At 33.9% G+C, this 22,663-nt stretch overlaps 1 protein-coding gene across 1 annotated transcript in view; it reads right to left on the reverse strand.

Annotated features, from left to right (window-relative positions):
* The window catches only part of FBN2 (fibrillin 2), a 142,539-nt gene that overhangs the window by 7,432 nt on the left and 112,444 nt on the right, over positions 1 to 22,663 (reverse strand). The window contains exons 41-63 of the mRNA XM_081320291.1: positions 21,888 to 22,040; positions 20,069 to 20,137; positions 19,522 to 19,647; positions 18,400 to 18,525; positions 17,915 to 18,040; positions 16,570 to 16,686; positions 14,778 to 14,906; positions 13,943 to 14,062; positions 13,186 to 13,311; positions 12,488 to 12,640; positions 12,008 to 12,073; positions 11,152 to 11,277; positions 10,913 to 11,032; positions 10,171 to 10,293; positions 9,652 to 9,783; positions 8,358 to 8,483; positions 7,708 to 7,914; positions 6,046 to 6,171; positions 4,682 to 4,804; positions 3,571 to 3,687; positions 3,271 to 3,399; positions 2,110 to 2,229; positions 1,629 to 1,860 (exon numbers count right to left, since the gene is read on the reverse strand). Of these exons, the coding sequence (XP_081176417.1) occupies positions 1,629 to 1,860; positions 2,110 to 2,229; positions 3,271 to 3,399; positions 3,571 to 3,687; positions 4,682 to 4,804; positions 6,046 to 6,171; positions 7,708 to 7,914; positions 8,358 to 8,483; positions 9,652 to 9,783; positions 10,171 to 10,293; positions 10,913 to 11,032; positions 11,152 to 11,277; positions 12,008 to 12,073; positions 12,488 to 12,640; positions 13,186 to 13,311; positions 13,943 to 14,062; positions 14,778 to 14,906; positions 16,570 to 16,686; positions 17,915 to 18,040; positions 18,400 to 18,525; positions 19,522 to 19,647; positions 20,069 to 20,137; positions 21,888 to 22,040 (2,992 nt within the window). The remainder of the gene's footprint in view (positions 1 to 1,628; positions 1,861 to 2,109; positions 2,230 to 3,270; positions 3,400 to 3,570; positions 3,688 to 4,681; positions 4,805 to 6,045; positions 6,172 to 7,707; positions 7,915 to 8,357; positions 8,484 to 9,651; positions 9,784 to 10,170; positions 10,294 to 10,912; positions 11,033 to 11,151; positions 11,278 to 12,007; positions 12,074 to 12,487; positions 12,641 to 13,185; positions 13,312 to 13,942; positions 14,063 to 14,777; positions 14,907 to 16,569; positions 16,687 to 17,914; positions 18,041 to 18,399; positions 18,526 to 19,521; positions 19,648 to 20,068; positions 20,138 to 21,887; positions 22,041 to 22,663) is intronic.

Genomic DNA, 22,663 nt, shown 5'->3' on the forward strand with positions numbered 1-22,663 from the left:
GTTTGGAAGAAACCATCAGAGACATGTGGCAATTAAATGCTGAACCAATTGAACAAGTTAACACCTTTGTATATTTGGGTGTAACTTTTTCCAAGACGGGATCTTGGGCCTGCCAACATCAACGGAGCACATTTAGAGCAAAACCCGTTTGAATTTACTGCTCAAACTAAAGAACCATAGTTACCCAGGGTCCCTAGCCCCATTAATCAAGGTTTATAAGGCTAAGGTTACCACAATGCTCTTGCATGGAGCAGAAATTTGGGATCTTTACTCAACCACAGTCCTAGAACAAACACAGTCCCAGCATTTGAGATGTATTTTGGGTGTAGATCCAAGAACATCTACTGCAGCAGTTAGAGCTGAATTGGGAATTCATACAATTCAGGCATTATCTAAAATTAGAGCTTATAACTACTGGTGCAAAGTTAATGAAATGGAGACTGATAGACTCCCCAAGTTATGCCTACTAGAGCAAATAAAACTACAATCACAAATCTCCTGGATCATCAAACTAACAAATTTTGTAAGAAGCTGTAGCCTTCCCATCTCTTGCGTAACAGGAGAACAATCCAAAAAAAGAGTTGCCCAAAGAATTAAGGATATAGAAGCACAAACTGATATAGCTATCCTTGGTAAGGTGGGTAACTTGAAATGGCTGAGTAAATACAAATGTACTTTTCAAGTAGACAGTTATTTGAAGTCACAACTCCCAAAACATGTCAGGGAGATATTTATGCGAGCGAGATTCGAACAATGGTCAGATATGGGAGATTTCATGCTATACCCTACTGTATAATGAACGTCTCTGCATTTGTGGAGCAGCAGAAGTAGAAGACCTGGCTCACATCCTATTTGACTGTTGCCTGTATAAGAGGGTGAGAGACAGGTACCTTGGTCTATATACCAAACGAATGACCCATTGGGATCCCTATATCAAAACAACTTACCTTATGTCCAGCCAGAACTTGAAAATAACATTTAACGTAGCACAGTACCTAAACAAAATGGTCCAGTTGAGATCTGCATATGTGGGGCTGATTGGGGTAGATTGCAAGGGTGACTCCGAAATATAATTTTATCATATTTTATCTATATCTTAAATTTTTGTACATTATTACAATTTCATTTTAGATTGTATTTTATTACCATTTCATTTTAAATTGTATTTTATTCTAATTCCATTTTAAATTGCATTTTATCAAATTCCATTTTAAACTGCTTTTATCAAATTTTAGTAACAATTTGTGCTGGAACTTTGCACTTTGATATGGCCCAAGGGCTAATCAATAAAGTTGTTGTTGTTGTTTAAAAAAGGGATGATAATCGGCATTGACTTGGACAGATGTTACACATACATTCCTTTTTTGTGGAGGAATAGATTGTAACAAAATGAATATAGTTTGTCTCTATTCTGTTTTAAACATTCAGTCTCTCATGAAAGCATAATATGAATTCAGAGATCACAAACCAGAGATCAGAGATTCCACTCGTAGAAAACATTAACTTCTTATTAATGAACTGAGAGTTGACTCTTCCAAGATAGTAGAAACTTCTTCATAGTAAAATTTGTTAGTCGTTCACGGTTTTGTAAAAGATGCAGGTAGAGTCTGTCACCATCAACTACTCACCCTTGTCCTGCTCTGTAATACCCCGGAGGGCAGCCACAGAGGTATCCGCCTTCAGTATTGGAACAGCCATAATTGCACGGATTCTTAGTAGAGGAACATTCATTGACATCATGGCATGCGCTATTGAGCTGATCATAAGAGAATCCAGAGGGACACGCGCATTTGTAGCTTCCAAGAGTGTTGTAGCATGAAGCTGAACCACAAATGCTAGGATTTGAGCATTCATTTTCATCTGTTGAAAAACATACTTTTTTAAGCATACAGATTTTATCAAGGGAGAGGCTTGTTACAACAGTGACTAATTTCTAATATTAATAAATGTATTTCCTGGTTTTCTTTTTTAAGATTGGCATAGAGAAATAGATGTTATTTTAAAGAACACAGAATAACAGAATAAATATATTTCATTTTAATAGCAGGAGTTGGTATAACAATTAGCATCATGAAGGAACAAATGATATAAAATAAACATATTTCTTACCCACACACTGATTCCACTGGTAATGCTGGATATATCCTTGTGGGCAGCTGCATCTGTAGCCACCAAGAATATTTTGGCAGCCATGCTGACATCTGTGATTTCCTTCACATTCATCCACATCTATAAATAAAGATATTAAAATAAAGGAAAAAAAATGCAAGAATAAAATAGTAAACAATTTGCTAATTTTTGTATATATGTATAGAAAAACAACTCATGACATTCATTGAGATTTTCTTTTGAGTTAATATGCAAGATAATTATTATTAAAGTTTTTATTAGTAGAAAAGTAGATTCAAGCTGTAAAAATCCTCTGCAACCATTACAAGCCAGGGAAAATAGCACTTCAGTTTTCTTTTGCCTCCCACTTAAAGATCATTATGAATCAAAGGCCAAGAGGGCAGCCCTACCCTTAGAAATTCAGTTAAGTACTATTTATGAGAAGCAGCTGCTTTATTGGAGGTTGGGGTGTGAGTAACAACTGCATATGGTTAGTTAGAAACTTCAGTTTACTTGTTGGTTGTTGAGAAGAGGACAAGACTCAGGTAAATGAAAGGATGAAAGATTTATGATATATTTTGTACATTTCAGCCACACTCTTTTATTTTCTCTCTATTATTCATTTATTTGTTGAATTTGTAGGCCATCCCCTTCCAGAGGACTCTGGAAAGCTTTATGAAATTAAAATAACAGTAAAATACAAAACAACTGAAGCAATCAAAATAGCATCCATTCAGGAAGCAAAAACACTCTATGTTCCTCACAGTGTTCGGACCAACAACAATGTGGATGGACTCAGTTACAGTGACAACGGGCATGCTGTTGGAAGACCTGAAGGACCAGGATAGGGATAGATTGTCATCTATCTAGGTGGCACAGAAAATCTATCAATGTGGTAACTAGGTGTTGAAAACAACTTGATGGCACATAATCAATCAAAAATTCAAAATTGCCCTCCAATCTATATTTTAGTAGCTCTGCCACACATAAATGACAATTACACTATGAATTAAAAGAGTTCCAGTGAATAATAAAGATGCCAATAAGTACATGAATAAGCCTAACAGATATAAATATGATTATTAAATAATGACTGGCGATTTCCGGAAATACCTCTTCGGTATGTAACTTATGACACTGACAGTTTTCACAACTTATTACCTTCACAGTTCAATCCAGTGGAATCTAAAGAGAAACCTCTTTGGCATTCACAGGCAAAACTTCCAGGAGTATTTTGACAGATTCCTTTTGATCCACAAAGTGAAGGCTGTGATCCACATTCATTGTTATCTACAAAATGACATTTCATTTTTTTTATAAATCAGATACCAGAAGAAAAATAAAGAATGCTATCTTCTTAATATGATTATTAATCTTATTACTAGCCCTGTTTGTTGCTAAAGAGATCTGAGAAATGTTACATGTTTTCATGAAACAAAAACAACAAAATTAACCCCTTACCTATACAGGCCGTATGATGTTGTGTGAAACCTGGTGGACATTTACATGTGAATCCCCCCAAGGTATTGACACAAAGGAATTGACAGTTATGTTGTTTAGTCTGACACTCATCAAGATCTAGGAGTAAAAAAAATAAGGTGCTTATTTCTTTAACAATTAAGGGAACATGTTTATTTAATCCAATATTTAATAACACTGTTAGAGCAATCAAAATTGCTTTTAATTGCACAATGCCATAGTGTAAGTGCCACCCCTTGCAATCATGCATGCAGAATCTCAATGGATATACCCAAAGGGTAGAGCTTGTATTTACAATGGTAAGGCACTCATTGTATCATTTGAGTAGCCACCCCAACCCCACCATGGACATCTGGCTGTTTTGCCTAGAAAAATCCAATCTCTCTGGCTTTCTCATAAATTATCCCTTTTTTTGGAATTCTCAAGATCCTGATTTTGTTAATATCCCATCATATTCTGTGTTGCCCTGTATTGTTTTCAGAGAAGTGGATGCTGGCAACTGGCCTGTCCCACTGTCATTTGGGCAGATAGTGACTTTGGTGAAGGTTTCCTTTATAATAGGTCTGGGGTGAAGGGAATGGCGTCCCTGTAAAAGCACAAAAGATGCAGGGCTCCCTGAGCAATGCTTCCATAAGGATTTTTGTATAGAGAAGCATCTTTAAAAACCCACAGAAATGCTCACTAACAACGGAATAATGGCACAGTCTTTACACATTTGCCCATGGAACTGGAATATGTCAACAATCCAATACAGGTGTAATTGAATTCTATGATGTTATTATTTTTCAATGAAAGTATATGGCCAGCACTTCCTATTTTACCCTACATGCCTTGTAATCAAGCAGAAATTGTATTGTACTTTTTGCCATACCATTTCTTTTTTTAACATCATTACTATGATGTTCCACAAAGACAGAACTCCAGTATTGATCACGTTTATTTCTTCCTTAATTGCAACACGGATAAATTCCCTTGTAAGAACACTGAATCCAATGGGCCACATTTAATATTATTGTTTTGATTAGCTGACATAAGAACATGGTTGTATTAAGAAAATTGGTTAGAAAATCTACTAAGTTACTCATTCTTTTACCTCTACAGGATTTTCCATCATCTTGGAGGATATAGCCACGTGGACATGAACACTGGAAGCTTCCTTCAGAATTCTTGCAGATAAAATTGCATGGTTTGGGAGACTGGGAGCATTCGTCAAGATCTAATTACAAGAATAATTTATATTCAGGTTTTATTTATTCCATAGCATTGGATTCAAAATGAAACCAGGGGACGATGTCTAATAGACTAAAATTTATTTAAAAAATGTTTCAGCTCTAACCAAAGACAAGATTCATCATAGTGCAAAAAGGCCAAACAAGTTGGCAGTAAGATTTTTGAAGTTCTCACTTAGTAAAAAAAATGAAGGAAAAAAATCCTTCAGCTCAGTTCAGAGTTCAGCATTTGCAATCAAATTTTTAAAACGATTGAGAAAAAATATTTCAAGAAAATTTAAATTCACAATATCAAGTTTACAGTTCACATAGGAAGCTATGCAAGTTTCAATCCCAAACTATAACATTATAAACTAGAGTGATATTACTACTTGCCAATCTTCATAAAAACAGTATTTCCAGAGGCACTGGAAAAAGAAATCTACCTTGCTTAAAGTAATTTATGATGCCAACTCTACTTCCGAATTCCAACTTCACGAGAATCTTTTCTATGTTCACCAAACTTAAATAGTGAGGGTAAGGGGAAGTTGAGCTAAGTTATATTCCTCAAAAAAATCTCTATTCTGCATCTCTTTTTAATTTGAGCTGTGATATAGAAGAGAAAGAGAGAGTGAATGAGAGTTAAAATGTAAGAAAAAATAAAATTAAAGGACTTTTGTTAGGGCTTTCGATCTCTACAGAACAAGAACACTATTTTTGATCCTACTATAGGGTCTAAGTTAAAAGGCATCAAATTACTATTCCTGTTGATATGACACTGTTTTGAATCAGGAATATGATTGTAGAGAACTTTCTAAATCTGGAGAAAAATCCTGAGACTTTATAATATAAGATTTTAAATCACCCACAAAATGTAAAATGTAACAGGTGGAGCAGTGGGCTAATGCCTCCTTAAGTAACACCAGCTGCCTGCAATTAGTGCAGGTTCGCATCCCACCAGGCTCAAGGTTGACTCAGCCTTCCATCCTTCCGAGGTAGGTAAAATGAGGACCCAGATTGTTGGGGGCAATTAAGCTGACTTTGTAATAATGCCGCTTGGGGGTGTGTGTGTGAAAAAGCCCTAATAAGCAGGCATATACATAGAATGAAGGCTACTGCTAAGTTTGTAAGCCGCCCTGAGTCTTCGGAGAAGGGCGGGATATAAATGGAATTAAAATAAAATAAATAAAATAAATATAACAATATGATACAATATAAAAGTAACAGTTAAGGCTATGATAAAACTTACCCACACAAGAAGTTCCACTTATGTCAGTAGTATAGCCAACTTTACAAAAACATCTGAAGGAACCCATGGTGTTTATGCATTGGCCATGTCTACATAAGTTTGGCATGACCGTACACTCATCAATATCTATGGAATAAAAAATAAGATGCATTTTTAAAATTTTTTGGCACATAGCCATTTACAGATAATAATGCCATCAAACAAATACAAATTAATTAAGTAGCCATAATTCTATGAGTTTCTGAGTTTTTTGTAGATGTCAAGATGTAATGCCTTTCTGTCCATGGACAAAAAGATTCACCAGTAGAGAAGCCAACAGTGTTATAGCCAGATTGGAAATGAGGGCATACTAAGAATTAAAAACCATGGAAAAATTTAGGTTAATTTTTTTATATAAATGAATAAATAAAGTGAATCTCACTGTAACTGTCCCAAGAGTTTTGGAAGGGTAGAAACTTTTGTAATCATTGTTCTACCCACTGTTCTGAAATGGGAGAATTTTTTCCCCCATAAAAAAAGAACCTTTGAACCACCACCCTTCCCCATAAACCTCAGCAGAACTTTGCTACTTCTGTCTCACTCACAGCACAATAGTTCGTCCTAAATTGTTTAAGAATTTCACTTTACAGTATTTCAAAATGGTGCCCACTAGTTTTAATCACAACAGTTAGTAACAATTATTTCAATGCTACTAAAATATCATACTTGGTAAAGGTAAAGGTTTCCCCGCACATGCGTGCTAGTCGTTTCCGACTCTAGGGGCTCATCTCCATTTCAAAGCCGAAGAGCCAGCGCTTGTCCAAGGACATCTCCGTGGTCATGTGGCTGGCATGACTAGACGCCAAAGGCGCACGGAACACTTTTACCTTCCCACCATAGTGGTCCCTATTTTTCTACTTGCATTTTTATGTGCTTTCGAACTGCTAGGTTGGCAGAAGCTGGGACGAGTAACAGGCGCTCACTCTGTTACGCGGCACTCGGGATTCGACCCGCCAAACTGCCGACCTTCTGATCGACAAGCTCAGCGTCCTAACCCACTGAGCCACCGCGTCCCTTTCATACTTGGTAGCGATGTGCAAAAGAAGCGCCAATTTTTGGATGGTTCACTTCTATACAGAAACAGCATGTTTTAGGCAGAAGTGATTGAAGGGAAGGAAAGTAGAAAAAAGGCAAGACCAGTAGCAGCAGTCTACTGTCTAACCCAGGGGTAGGAAACCTTCACTCTTTTCTGACTTGTGGACTTCAACTCCCAGAATTCCTGAGCCAGCCATGCTGGCTCAGGAATTCTGGGAGTTGAAGTCCATGAGTCATAAAAGAGCGAAGGTTGTCTACTCCTGGTCTAACCTATAAACAGAGACTATGTTGTACGTTCTCTTGAGATTGGGAAGGTTGGACAATTTATTAACAATGAATTTTCTTGCTGTTTATCAATGAATAATCCGTATAATCTAAATCGATAGAAACAATCCATTTTAATCATTAGCTGCATAGGAAAATTTCACTGCAAATTGTTTGGTAAGCAATACAGCTAAATTACAATATTCTTCTTTTTTTCAAAGTCAAGGGTATCCTTAGTTTTAAGGGCAATATTATACATCTTCAACTTCCTACCACCCGATAGTTAGAAAAAAGAAACTTGTCTGAGGGTTCCATGAAGAATACCTTTCCCATCGGTGGTATATCCTGGACCATGTGGGCACAGCTTCTTGTACTGAGTTGTTACTAGGAGTGGGCAAATTTCACACTGATTGCCCCACCCTCTTCCACCATCACAACAGCATTCTGATTTGGTGACAAGATTACGGCTACTGGAGGCCATTTGACACATTGTCTGCAAGACTTCAGCAAAGCAGAAACCTTGTCGGTTGTCTGTGTAATGAATGTGGAGAAATAACACACACGTTTAACTAAGAAGCATTTCATTCTGTTAAAATAATTTCTCATTTTTCAATCATGATTCCTAGAGTAACTGTATTTTTGGAAAAAAATATTCTCATAAAAACAGCATCTAAATATATATTTCATGAAATAAAATGAGGATTTTTAGCTACGGTAACAACTTAGCACTTCACATATAATAATTTTAACTCAAAACATTTGATTGTTTATCCCAACACATTAGGTAATTTATATCTCTTACATCAAAGTAAATTTTTAAAAATGATTTTAGCATCCTAATAATAATAAAGTTAGTATAGGCTGATTTTTGTGAAAAACCCCTATTTTATGTTTCAAACAGATATCTTTACTTTATTCTTGTCAGAAGCACCTACAAACAAGACATAGAAACTAAGGAATATAAATTTACTTGCCGATGCATTCAGTTCCAGATGGGCTTGACTGGAAACCTTCATTACATTCACATATGTAACTTCCAATAATGTTTATACAGCGACCATTTTCACAGATACCTGGCTTACTGTGGCATTCATTTTCATCTTGATCACAAGAAAACAAAACAAAACAAAAAAATGAAATAGGACAAAAGCAAAAAGAGTAATTCCCACAATTCAAAATGAAAGCTACGCTTCTGATGATAGCAGATTGAAAAAAACTTCTAAAGCTAAAAAGTCCTAACTTCAGAAAGTCAGTTATATTGAGCGCCAAGAAAATATGATATGATTTTAGTTGTTATAAACTTGTATTTCTAAAAACATTTCAATGGAAGGGGGGGTTGGAAGAAGGGAAAGATAAGAATTACTGCATGACGGATCTGCATCTGCTTTGATACAAAGATGTGTAAAATTGCTGAAAATTTGAAATGGTAAATAGCCCGAGATTAGAACGGAAGTATGCACTTATTTGAATAACTATTTGAAACTCTAGCTGGATTGAACAAGTATAAATTTTGTTTTAGAATGCTAAGATGATATAATTTCTAATAAATATATTTTAAAACTCTTATTTTGTCATTGACAATTCTTCATAATATTTACAGCTATGTAGTTACAGTAGTGCATTTTACATATTACAAAATTTTCAGGTTCATTTTTTCCAGCTGTCTGAAACTACAAAGGTGCAAATCTACTAAGAGCCAATAAAACAGCTCAGTTTGCCTTTTACCAGCTTGATAATGTAATTATTATCCATTCTCATGTGGCAATTTATAATGACTCAACACATTCTAAGCATAATGTATGCAAGTCTGTTATTATGAGATTCCTTTGTGAAATATAGATTATTTATTTTTATGATTCTAAATTGATTTGGCAATGTTCTCCTCCTCAGTAGTCGTGGGAACTAAAATGCCAGGGATTGCCAGGCAGAGTTATATAAGGTCTTGGCATGAAACTCTGTATCAATGTGTTCAGTTATATGTTATTAAGTCCTTAAGGTCTGGCCTTAGTTTCTGGGATGCGGAAGGTCCTGTATTACCTGTAGAAGTCCTGTTACCAGCTACTGTCCATGAACAAGCCTTTTTTGCATTTGTATTACAAACGCTTCTTTGGATTCTTTAGCTGCTTCTCTAATAATCTGATGACAACTGTATACAATTATAGTGCCTAGCAATAAAATACACAATATCACAAACTACCACTGTCTAAGAATGAATTATTAAATCAAATTGTTTGCTTTTAATTCAATTACAGAGACCAAAGTACCTACCAATACAACCTTCTCCATCTGGTCTTCGAGTCATCCCGGGGGGACATATGCACATGAAGGTTCCAATCAGATTTTTGCACATCATGCCTCTAGATTCACAGTCATGTAGACCTTCTGCACATTCATCGAGATCTTTTCAGAAAGCAAAATAATATGTTAGAAAACGTACCTATTTTTTCTTAATACCAGTTAATTAGAAATTGAATGGGATCCCAACTCTTGCAACCTTATCAAAAGCCAAACTGAAATATAATCTAGCAATTCAATAATTTATGAACAATATTTTTAATCAACAGTACAAAGAGAACTCCATGTTTTATTATTTTATACATTCTGGATTATGTTCTTTAATGCTCAGTTCCATCTTTCATAAAAGATGACATAATTATAGCAGTAGCCTTTTCTTCTACAGTAAATTGTCATGCTTCAGATTCAGAAACTTTACAGAATACATTGTTCTGTAAAAATTGTATTGGCAAAAGTACTGTTAAGGTGTCAACATACTAAAAAGGTCCTTACCCCTGCACATTTTCTGGTCCTCTCTTAATTCATATCCCACTGGACAGGTGCATTCATAGAAACCATAAGTATTTATACAGCGAAAAGCACAAAGCAAAGGATTTTGTGCACATTCATTTATATCTACACAAGACAAAACAGAATACATATGCATTTAATAGTATACTTATAATTTATAATTAATCACTTTTGCACATTTTTTAAGGCTGTGTGTGTGTGGTGCAGTTATGCGTGGAAAGAGATTGGGATAAGAATGAATGAAGTCCTTTCTCAACAAACAAAATTTAGCACACTGGTCATACGTGGATTTTTGATTTCTAAAATAATGAATACATTCCCAAAATGATTATCATTATTATCTAACAATGCTATTTAAAACATTAAAAGAATAAAATTTAATTAGAACAAAGAAATAGTAGGCAAAAGGATGTTAATAATAATGGTGAACACCTCACCATTTCACCAGTGCCCTGCGGTCCCTTGGCCACCAGATGCACGTATTTTAGTTTCTCAAGCCCACCCTACATGCAGGAATGCACAGACAGGAGAGTCATTGCTGCTATTTATGTTCCTGCTATATTGTGATGCTTCTGGCCATCTTACGCTGAACTGATTGATTCCAAGCAGTTAACAGTTAATGAGAAATCTGTTATAGTCCTATCATCTTCTTTTTCTCTTTTGAATATGCTGTAAGTACCCAGAGCAGGTTAGCTGGTGTATATAAAAACATACCGAAACTTACCCTCACAATTCATCATTGGTCCAGGTTCAAATCCATCCAGGCAATTGCATTCAAAACTGCCAATCACATTGGAACATGTGCCATTTCCACAAGGATTACCAATGGAACATTCATCAGTATCTAAAATAGAGTAAGCCGAACAAATATTTTAAAACTGAAATTCAAACCAGGTTTATAAACTTTAAGGGTTACAAAACATGCAATCTATAAACAACCTGCAGTACAGAATCAGCACACACCTACACATTGCACTCCAGTATAGTCAAGGTTGTATCCCAAGGGACATTCACAACGGAATGATCCATCAGTGTTTATGCAGTGTCCATTGGAACAAATACCAGGATTCTCCAGACATTCATTGACATCTAAAAGAAAAAGATACGCCATCAAGATTTCAGTGTACCATTACTGAATAATAGAATTTCAGTTTTTTCAGTTAAAACTAGTGAGTAAAAAAGAAAAAAAGCTTTAACATAATGCACATTTTAAAATATAATATCTGCTCATTGTTTTCATTAAAATTTTCTTCATACAGTAGTTTCAAGAGCATACAAGAATATCTTTTAAGTAATTCACCAGACTTATTCTCATTGGACATTGTTGAAAATATTTTAAATTTGATTGGATGTTAACACAGGATGTACATGTGATTAGGTAACTTTTGGTGCATTGTTTTTATAGGTTTATATTTTAAAATGTGGAGTGCTAACTGTTTAGCATTTTGGTATCAACATTTTAACTACTTTATATATTTAAGTATTTATTAAATTTGTTTTTATACATTTTATTACACTTTAATTTTTTGTTAAGCAACTTTAATTTTTAATGCAGTAAATGGGATATAACAATTTACTTATTTATGAATGATATAAACCAGCATTAGCTATAATAATATTAAACAAATTGTATTATCTTATGATAATTCTGCATTTAAAGGCAGAGCAGCTTTCTTGAAATAAAATTTATATTCACTTCCCTTGGTTAAGAATATAAATCATATTTTTAAAAAGTTCCATCCAATAAACAATTTCGTTTCACTATTATATAAAACAAGAGTTGAATATTTAGTGGAGTGATAATGAAGGAAATTAGTACCTTCTCGTGTATCATCTATTCCAGGTATAGTTCCATGGCCAAATGGACATAGATCCTGAAAAGCAACTGTTAAAGAGAATTTTTGAAACACAACTACTAAGGAGAGAATATACAAAGCAATATTTTAAACTCTCTACTGTAATTTAAATAAAATTTTCAATAAATTCTATCAAGGGAATTTTCCAATTGCTCTTGTGTAAGGAATTCAGCTAAGAAGAGAGTATGTCCAAAATGTAATCAGTAATTGTCGCTGTAATACTACTCAGCATCTAGTATAAGATGATAATAAAAACAGATGAAGGAAGTTTTTCTATGGTAGGTTCCAACTCATGTTTTTCTACTTCTAATTTCATATGATGACTTGATGAGTGAGATCCAATATTTTAATTTAGGATGTGGTTTTATAAATGGAGACACTATGTATTGATTTCATGTTTCATTTTCTGTTTTTCTTGAAAAGCTTTGCAATGTTTTTACTACCTTCTTCTTCTTTAGGACACAGTTCACATGGATCACCCCAACCTTCTCCTGGCATCTTGCTGCAACAACATTTTGCCTTGGTGGTATTAAATGCTTTTGGCACAGAGCACTTCCCATTCTCAAAGTTAGTGAAACAGAAGCTCTGTCGAGTATCTGAGAGAAAGCAAAGTCATACCACTGTAATTAATCTCACATTAAGAATGAATTAATCCAGACTACTTATTTGGAAATATTCCAACTTAGACTCTTATCATCAGTAGGAAATAGTAATTCGCCATAGACTGCCATGTTTTTGATTAAGCCTTAGTATAAATTACCGATAACAATTTGCACTAATCACAATTCACTTTAGTCCTAGTTAGGGTTATTTAGTACATACTTAATTAGCAATTACTTTTATATCCAACCCTATATCATGAAGTCTACTGAGATTTCTTTTAAAGGTTTATTTGCTTAATTTTTTAAAAGGCACGTACAGCTGAATTTGTTACATTTACTTTTCATATCTACATAATTAATTACAAATTAATTAAATTTTTTTATTTTAATTATCCTTTTAACTGCTCTGACAAAATTTTAAATGGAAAGGGGAGATAGAAATGTTTATTCGATAAAAATCAAGATTCCATATTGTTCTTAATTTAACACTCATAATATTTGAGTTTATTATTATTGCCTGTTATAACCATTATACTTACCAAAACACCTCCTACCATTGTCAGATATTACAAAACCTGGAGGGCAGATGCACTGAAATCCTCCTGGAGTATTAGTGCAGGTCCCAAACAGGCAGATGTTAGGATCCTCATTACATTCATCAATATCTGAAAATGTAATTAAAATATTAAATTCTTCTTATTGCAACCCTTTATATCAGAGTGGATGGAAAATATTGTAATTGTCAAGATACCATACGTTAAAAGAAGTTTTAAAAGCACATGTATCTTAGATTAAAAATGTTTTGGTTTTATTTGTTTGCTTCAGATACTGTTTTGATAGATAATTAGCAAAGGTACTTTTTGCTGAATATAAAAATAGCATCCATATCAAATTAAAAAAAATGCAGGTCCTGTATTCAAGAGGAAAATTTGTTCATAGAAAACAATGTATAAAATATGTAGCTACAACCTCCTAACTTCCAAAAAGTCAGTATCAAGAAACAGGCCACCTGTAACTAATGTGAGTATAGACTAATTAGGAAATATGTGATGATCCAAGGCTTGCTGGCTACAATTTCCATAAGATTTATTCAGCATGGGAATAACATCTGAAAGATCATGTTACTAAAATATGAAGGTCAGTATGTTTCTGGTATCACAGATCACTCACTCACACACACACACACACACACACACACACACACACTTGTGTGTGTAGCACAATACTTAAAATTTTATTTCCATAAACAATTTTGCTACCATGCAAACTATTTCCAGAAAGAAAAGACAGCCTTACCAATGCAGCTTTCACTTTTTACTTCATATCCTGGTGGGCAGATACATCTGAATGATCCTTCCAAATTTTGACATGTCCCAGGAAAGCATGAGCCAGGAAGCACTACACATTCATTAATATCTCAATAGAATGGAGGAAAAAAAAGTGCCAATTTAAGGATTCTGAGTTGAATTTATTTCTTAAATTTATATTCTGTCTGTCATCCTAGAAAGCAAGATTCATTATTTATCCATAACAGAAGCAGAGGTAGATATAGCTGACAGACTGTCCCATAATCACTTAATGACTCTCATAGATATGGATAAATTTTAATTTCTAGTCATAGTTCAGTACTTTTACTGCTTGCACCATAAAATTTACAGGCCCAATAGGCAAATATTGTACACAAATTAATTGAACTTTCCCCAATTTCTATCACTAATTTGCTGGATTTTTTTTTATAGTAGCTTCATCTATATAGAACTGCTTTCTTCATGAAAGGGACATGGCTGAAAAAACTGTTAAATCTGCAGGTCAAAAAATTATATCTAATGTTAAAATCAGCCCCTACTGACAGTGCATAATCAAATCTCTTGCATGGAAATTTAATGGTATATTTATCCTACAGAAAACAAGCTACTTCAAATCTGCATCCAAAATAGCTAAATGTTGGGCATCCAATAAATTTAAATAAACAAATAAATAAAATAATTACACAGTTCTATGTGTGGTGCCTAAAAACCCAGAGGAATATTACAAAATATATGTAAAAGTAAATTCCACAATGTCCAATGCAGCTTATTAAATGTGCATTAGATTGTAGCATACGGCACTTGATAACTGTTTTTATACATACCAATACAATTTTTGCCATCTGGAGTAAGTTCATAACCTTCATTACATAAACATTTGAAAGAACCAATTTCATTAAAGCACCTTCCATTTCTGCACACCTGCCCAAAGAAGGAACTGCACTCATCAATATCTATAAATAACCAAGAAAAAGTTAGGTATTTCTCATAAGCTCAATGCAAAGAAAACACATATATAGACTGAGTTACCATATTAAGGTACAAACACATCTAATGGATAAAATCATGAAAATGGCAAAATCTGGTTGGTAAGGAATGAGGTCCGTGTGTGTGTGTGTGTGTTTGTGTGTGTGTGTGTGTGTGTGTGTATGAATCCTTCAAGCACTTTAAGGTATATGGATTAAAGAATAGGTATTACTAGACAGATTTTTATTTTTTAATATTTTTAATATTTCATACATCAAAGAAATCTATTCAGAAAGACCACAAATATTTGTATATAAATTTTGATCTTCATCTTTTGTGCATATATAAAAGCCAGTATGGCTGCAACACTTTATGACAAAACGACAAAGGGAGGCTGCTTTGACTGGGTTTTTGACTGAAGCAAAGGAATTATTCAAATCTTTGCACATAGCCCTAATAATTAGTACCAGCATCAGGTATGTTATCCAATTCAAGAAAATTCTAGGCACAAGAAGAGTTAAACTGAGTTGAAGCAGTCCACTCATATTCACCTACCCGGTAGTGGAAAATGAGAAGTGTGTTTCAGTTTAGCAGAGGAAAGAATATCTTCCAATATGGGGGGAGGCATTGGTTGAGCAAATGGATAGTACTATTACACTCTGGTTGATATTTTAACTGCCGGCTGGGAATATGCTGGAGGGATATGGCAGCAAATCAGAGGATAAGCACAATCACCTCGCCTAACTGGCTGGCCCAACTACTAACCAAGACATCTCTCTTTGGCAGTGATATTAAATAGATGCAACAGAGACAGGGCCTCACTGGCAATGGGGAGAACAAATATAGTTTATGTTGATATATGAAAAAGAGGTTAATACTGTAACTCAATAGTGGAGATAATACTCTGTGGAATTCTACAATACAGATGCCAAAATAGAAGTACAACCATGTAATTCTACTCTCTAAAACCATCCACGGTAAAACGTCAAAACCTCCACCACAGAAATGATTCCAAAGATTCTGTGCTTAGTGCTAAAAGGTTCAAGCAGAATCAGCACTGCACTCCTTCTATTTCTCTCCAACAAAAGGAAATCTATCAGGGCAATTAGGGCCAATTTTATTCTCAAATCTGTCTAAATCCAGACTGCAACAGTTTAGCAACCACATTCTTGGGTAATTTGTCCCTCTCCCATAAAGTAGAATTATTTGTATTTGATTACAAGTAAAACTCCAAATCCAGAAAAAAACATTTTTAGAAAGGAATAGAATATTTGTTGTTTCAAGTGTGAGCCAACTAGGGAACTTCTGTGTTTGACCTATGAGTTTGACTCATAAGAAAATTTGGTAGAATGTCCTCATATTATCTACCATTCTTATTAAGAGCTTTGTTTGACTACAAACTCATAGAATAGAAATATAACAATAGGCCACAACAAATAACTGAAATGACAACCAAAACTTATGAAAATTCTGATTAGTTAAAAGTATAATCATAATTACACTGCTCAATAAAACTTAAGAAATTGAAAGATTATCCTATTTTTTCTGATTGCAGAACTGAAATAAATATTATAGCATTTCCATGTTTCTCTTTGAATATATTATATCATCACTTTTTCTAAATGATTATATGTACATTCATTCTCTTACCCATACAGTCATTATTATGAGTTAACTCAAATCCTGGATAACACAGGCAGTTATATGATCCAACTGTATTTTTACAAGTTCCGTTCCCACAAGGATGTCTTTCACATTCATCTACATCTACAGATAGAAAACATTAATATCAAACAATTATTCACAATAAAATTAATTTTCTATTTCTTTATGTGTTTTACTAAGGCTTATATGGCTTTCAGAAAATTATTCTGAGCGGCTTACAGATCTCATTACAGTTTTGGGTTAAAAACCAATAAATGAACAACAAAACTATAGCAGCAATCATTATTATCATAATTTATCATATAACTATAGTCATCAATAGAGCAAGTATCTTATACCTCAGGCGCAACCACCCATTCCCAAAGGTCTTGTAGAACATCCACACTTTAATACTATTCTGAAATAGTAGTTACCAGGGAAGTCATCCTTATTTCCACGGGTAAGTTGTTTATGCAGTCATGGAATAGGCTGAAGCTCATAGTCCCTCTTAGTGACACTCTAGGAGTTGAGCCCCACATCAAGCAGATTCCATTGAGAGAAGGTGGTCCTACAGATATCCAAGTCCTCAGCCATTAAGGCTTTAAATTTGAACTGAATCACCCTAATATTATGAATCTGTAGGGCTTGCTAAAATGCTTTGTACTTCGCTGAGGTTTTAGCTTAATTCAAATCTACTGTATACAGTAAATGGGCTATATTAATTGCATATTTTTATTTACCTTATACCTTTATTTATATTTGCCTTATGTAGAACCTCTGGACTATCTGTGAGGTCATGTCTTCCAGACTAATTTATGGGTATTTATGGAAAGCAAATGATCTCAGCTGCCATTTTTGAATTTCAAGAATACTGACTAGTTGCTTCATATGAGAGAACACAAAATCACCCAGGACCAAAGAAGAAATGCTATTAGAAAATATTGATTTCTGCATCCATAGCCATCATAGGAATTGAGGATAAACCCATTCCTCCTCCCTTAAATCCTCCAAGGACTAAGACATAATTTCAGCTGGATTCATAGTTACATTAGAATGTGTAACTGGGTAATATCAATATACTACTCTTCCCATGCCAATTCATGTTCAGTTCCAATAGTGTTATTTGATTTTAACACCAATATTTGTCTATCTGGGAATTCTGACAGTTGTAATCTCCATATCCCTGTTAAGTAACAAAGCTTGGCATATTTAATTATTACATTAATTATTATATTTTATCTCTGCATATGAAACTGATACTACCCTATTATACTCTACTGTTGCCATCCAATCTTCAGCATAGCAATGCTTTAGATTTATAGTTTAAAATTTTATATATTTATTTACATACCCATGCACATAGTTTGATCACGAGATGCCTTAAAACCATTTTGACAGATGCAGTAGTAGCTCCCCTCTCTATCCACACACGTGCCATGACTACATACATTAGGTATTTCCAGGCATTCATTGCGATCTAAAATAAAACATATGATGCATATATTTATCTATGGTGTTATGATTTATCTCTAACTCATAATTCCACTTTTAGAATTTGCTAATTATTATTAGAGTTAACTTGCTGGACAAAATTGTTCTACGAAAAAGCTCTATTCTCTGAATCAGCAATCTTTGGACAAGCTTTATTTTCTGTGCATGTTAAAATGAATGTATTAGCTATACTGAAGGAAATTGCAGCACCTATTTCTCTGCTACATTTTTCTGTTTATGAATTTAAAAAAAGGGTGAATGAAATGCAAATTCAATATAGAAAATTGGAAAATATGTAACTCAAAGGAAAATTAAGCAACATGATGACCATAACTAACTCCTTACCAATGCAAGCACCATTGGGTGAAAGTTTGAAACCTGCAGCACATTCACAGCGGTAACTACCAGGGCTATTGATACAATCTGCATTTCGTTGACAGAGATTATCACCATTGCTACATTCATCAATATCTGTAACATCAATAATCCATGATTAAGAATCAATATATGTGTTTTATCACAATGAAACTTCAGATATTTTCTGTACTGAACAAGGAACAGTGAATATGAATCAGGCAAAGCATGTTTATATTCCATTAACTTTAATCAAACAATTGTAAACATGTATTTTACATTCCAGCTGAAATCTAAAACCTAAATGCATTTTGGGTCAATCTATCTGCCTAGTATTTTACAGTACCTGTAAGTTAATTAAGACATAAATAATATTTTGATTTACTTGTTAATTAAAATATTGCAACATCATCAGAAAAGTAATATACATGTTCCCAAATATATGTTTTAAATAATAAATAAAAACAGTAATAGAAAATTATCAAGATTAAAAATTATTGAATAAATCTATCATTAAATCTATAAATCTATATATAAATCTATAATATAACAAATAATAGGAAGTCAACACAACATTTCATAAGCAACACTGATGTTTATAATGAGAGTTATTATCCTTTTTTTTCCTAAGTAGGAAATCAAATTAACAAGATAAATATTACCTTGTAAAATAAAAAAAAATGTACAGACTGTCTTTATATTAGGTAAAGAATTGTAACTTATAACAAGGTTTAAAGCTTAACAATCTGAAGACTAATATTCTGGCAAAAACCAAGCCAGAAATTCAATGAAATGAAATATTTTTCAAAGACAAGCATCCTTTTATCTTTTCAACAAACATTAACATTCTTATATATTCTAACAATTTGACTGTTTTAAGGAAACATTCACAAAGGAATGGAGGAATATGCACTAACATTCCACAAATATTTCATCTTGTGCATTTTTTCTGCCCAACTCACACACAGTAGATGCTTGTGAGATAATGGTAATTTGGCAGTGCAAGTGTATAAAATCTGCAAACATTTGTCACTGCATACACCCAGTGATTTGCACCAACTTGAAATACATACAATTGCTGTAATGGTCAAGCTATACATGATAGTACGTCACCTTCACAGACCAAGAGCAGATCATTGTAGCTAAATCCTGTGGGGCATTCACAACGAAAACTTCCAATCTGGTTGATGCAAACACCATTTGCACAAATACCTGGAATCTCTTTACATTCATCAATATCTGAAAAATGAACATTCAATGTATTGGGTTCATAAGGCAATATGCTTTTATGTAAAAGCTTTAATAAAAATTATAAATAAAAAGTAAAAGTATAAGGAATCAGACTAGGTTTTCCTCTTTTAATAATAGTTTACATACATGCATAGAGGCATATATGTATTTTATTGCAAATGAGTGGCTCATTTTAATGGATACTAAGCTGGCAGATATGTGTGTATCTATGTATGTAAATATCAGAATGAGCTTCAGTGTATCTTTAAAACATAGTTTGGGGAAAGATTGTTGAGAAAACATTGTAATTTCTAAAACAGCAGAATTTTATTACTGACTTGATTTTTAAAAGGTAGTTAAAAATAGAAGAGGTTTGCTTATCACTGCCTTACATTATTATATAGTTTAAAAACACAGCTTTCAGACTTACCAACTGCTTTTCCGGTATGAATGTCAAAGGTGAAACCAGGAATATTTCCACATAATGTTTTGAATTCAACTTAAGTAACAAAAAAGGGAAAACCTATATTTATTGCAAGTCTTTTATAATTACTTCATAGTTTTATTTTATAATCCTTGTATTTAATTAATAACTATCAACTGGTATCAAAATTCTCCTGAGCCAACCCTGAGTACATATTCCAGAGACCTGTAGAAACTTATCTCAAATGAAAGCTCATCTTTAATCCTCAAGTTCTTCTCTAGACTGAATTTTTTTTCCTGTTCTTTTCCCTGCTATTGTATGGCTGTTCCACAAATACCATAACTCATGTCTGAGTTATTTGGTATGAGAAGAAACTTAGGTTACTTCCAGAATAATCCAAAGTGAATTAGAGAGAAATCACTTATTTTTGAGAATTGTGATGTTCCATATATGAATAAAGCAATAAGGACATTCTGACTGTACATGTATACTGTATTTATTAAATTATAAGTATATCTAATTTTTTAAAAATATTTTTGCACAATATATTATCTCATAAAACCACTGCAGAGGATTTCCATATTATTCTTATGGTAAGCCAAATTCACATCTGTATAATATTTTATTCCTTATCTTTGTCCAAGCCATTTTAATTCGTTTTTTTTTTGTTTATAATAAAAATGCTACAAACACTAACAAAGATAGGATTCCCCAGGTTAACATATTTAATACACTGGAAAAGAACATGCATATTGTAGAAAATAAATAAATTTCACTGCAAGACTTAGACAGATATACCATTATTTTCAAAAGTAGTACAATTATATTTCAGTATATTTTTTTTAAATGGTTTTTTCCTATCACTAAGGCTACTGCTAAGCTTGTAAGCCGCCCTGAGTCTTTGGAGAAGGGCGGGATATAAATGGAATTAAAATAAATAAAAATAAAACTAATCTAGTACTGTCCTGCCTTGGATTAGCAAAAGAAACACCAGAATTAGTAGGAAAGTAAATGTAAAAACCAGTAATTCTGAAGAAAATACTGCATTACAAACTGCACTCTTCTGCCTTCCATATAGGAATATTTCCTTCAGCCAAAATAATCCAGTTATTAACTACTGATTAGACACTGCAATATAGGATTGTAGAAAGAGATGGTAATTGTGAATTCCTACCTTTTTTGAATTATTCAGTTTTTCTATCAAAAGGCAGCAATGGAGAGGAAAGCATTTATTCTGCCCTCTGGAACATCCTATCCTCCATCCCAGGGTGAGATCTGCCTCTACCCCTCTTATCCTTCCGTAAGAGGATCTGGCTCTGCTAGTTGGCCTGAAAACCCAATGGGACTCTACTACATTGGAGGTAGCTACTAAATTTCCCACCTTCTCCCCTGCATTCCCTGATCCCATCCAGCCATCTTTTAATCTCATATTAGTGTATTTTTTACTGTTTTATTGTTTCTTTCATTTTATGGTTTCATTACTTTGCTACTGTTAGGTTTACACTTCTCTTCACTTCTCTGTTTTTACTGTTTTAAGCCACCTAGAGTAGCTCCCAAGCGAGATAAGCAAATAATTAAATAAATAACTGAAGGACAGCCTTCTTTCACTACTATCTACGAATTAGAACTTCTATTTTTAACAAGTTTAATTGCACATAGAGCGAAACACAATATTGGAGAGAGAGAAAGGTTTTAAAATTTACTTTCTTCCTTGCTGTGAAACTGAAAGTGAGGCTAACATGCTAAAGCCACCGTGATACCAAACTGAGATTCAAATATATCATTTAAATATAAATTGCTCAAGAAAATGTAAACAAATGGTTACCTGTCCCTGGAGCTGGGCATGGTTCACACTGCTTGTTCCAGGCTTTCCCAACATTGTAAGTGCAGCAACACATTCTCTTGGTAATATTAAAGGGCAGTTCATTATCACAAGATGTTCCATTATAGCTTCTATAACAAAAGCTCTTTCTCATATCTAAACATATAAAAATCACATGGTTTTAAAAAATATCCTGCAGAGTACAATAAACAAGAGCAACAAAGATGATCAGGGGACTGGAGGCTAAAACATATAAGGAACGGTTGCTGGAATTGGGTATGTCTAGTTTAATGAAGAGAAGGACGAAGGGGGACATGATAGCAGTGTTCCAATATCTCAGGGGCTGCCACAAAGAAGAGGGAGTCAAGCTATTCTCCAAAGCAACAAGAAGCAATGGATGGAAACTAACCAAAGAGAGAAGCAACCCAGAACTAAGGAGAAATTTCCTGACAATTAATCAGTGGAACAACCTGCCTCCAGAAGCTGTGAATGTTCCAACACTGGAAGTTTTTAAGAAGAAACTGGACAGCCATTTGTCTGAAATGGTATAGGGTTTCCTGCCTGAGCAGGGGGTTGGACTAGATGACCTTTAATGTACCTTCCAACTTTATTATTATTATTATTATTATTATTATTATTATTATTATTGTTAGCTGCGAAGTCGTGTCCGACCCATCGCGACCCTATGGACAACGTTCCTCCAGGCCTTCCTGTCCTCTACCATCTTCTGGAGTCCATTTAAGCTCACGCCTACTGCTTCAGTGACTCCATCCAGCCAC

The sequence above is a fragment of the Vipera berus genome (genome assembly GCF_964194415.1).
Source record: "Vipera berus genome assembly, chromosome: 2".
Lineage (NCBI taxonomy): Eukaryota > Metazoa > Chordata > Lepidosauria > Squamata > Viperidae > Vipera > Vipera berus.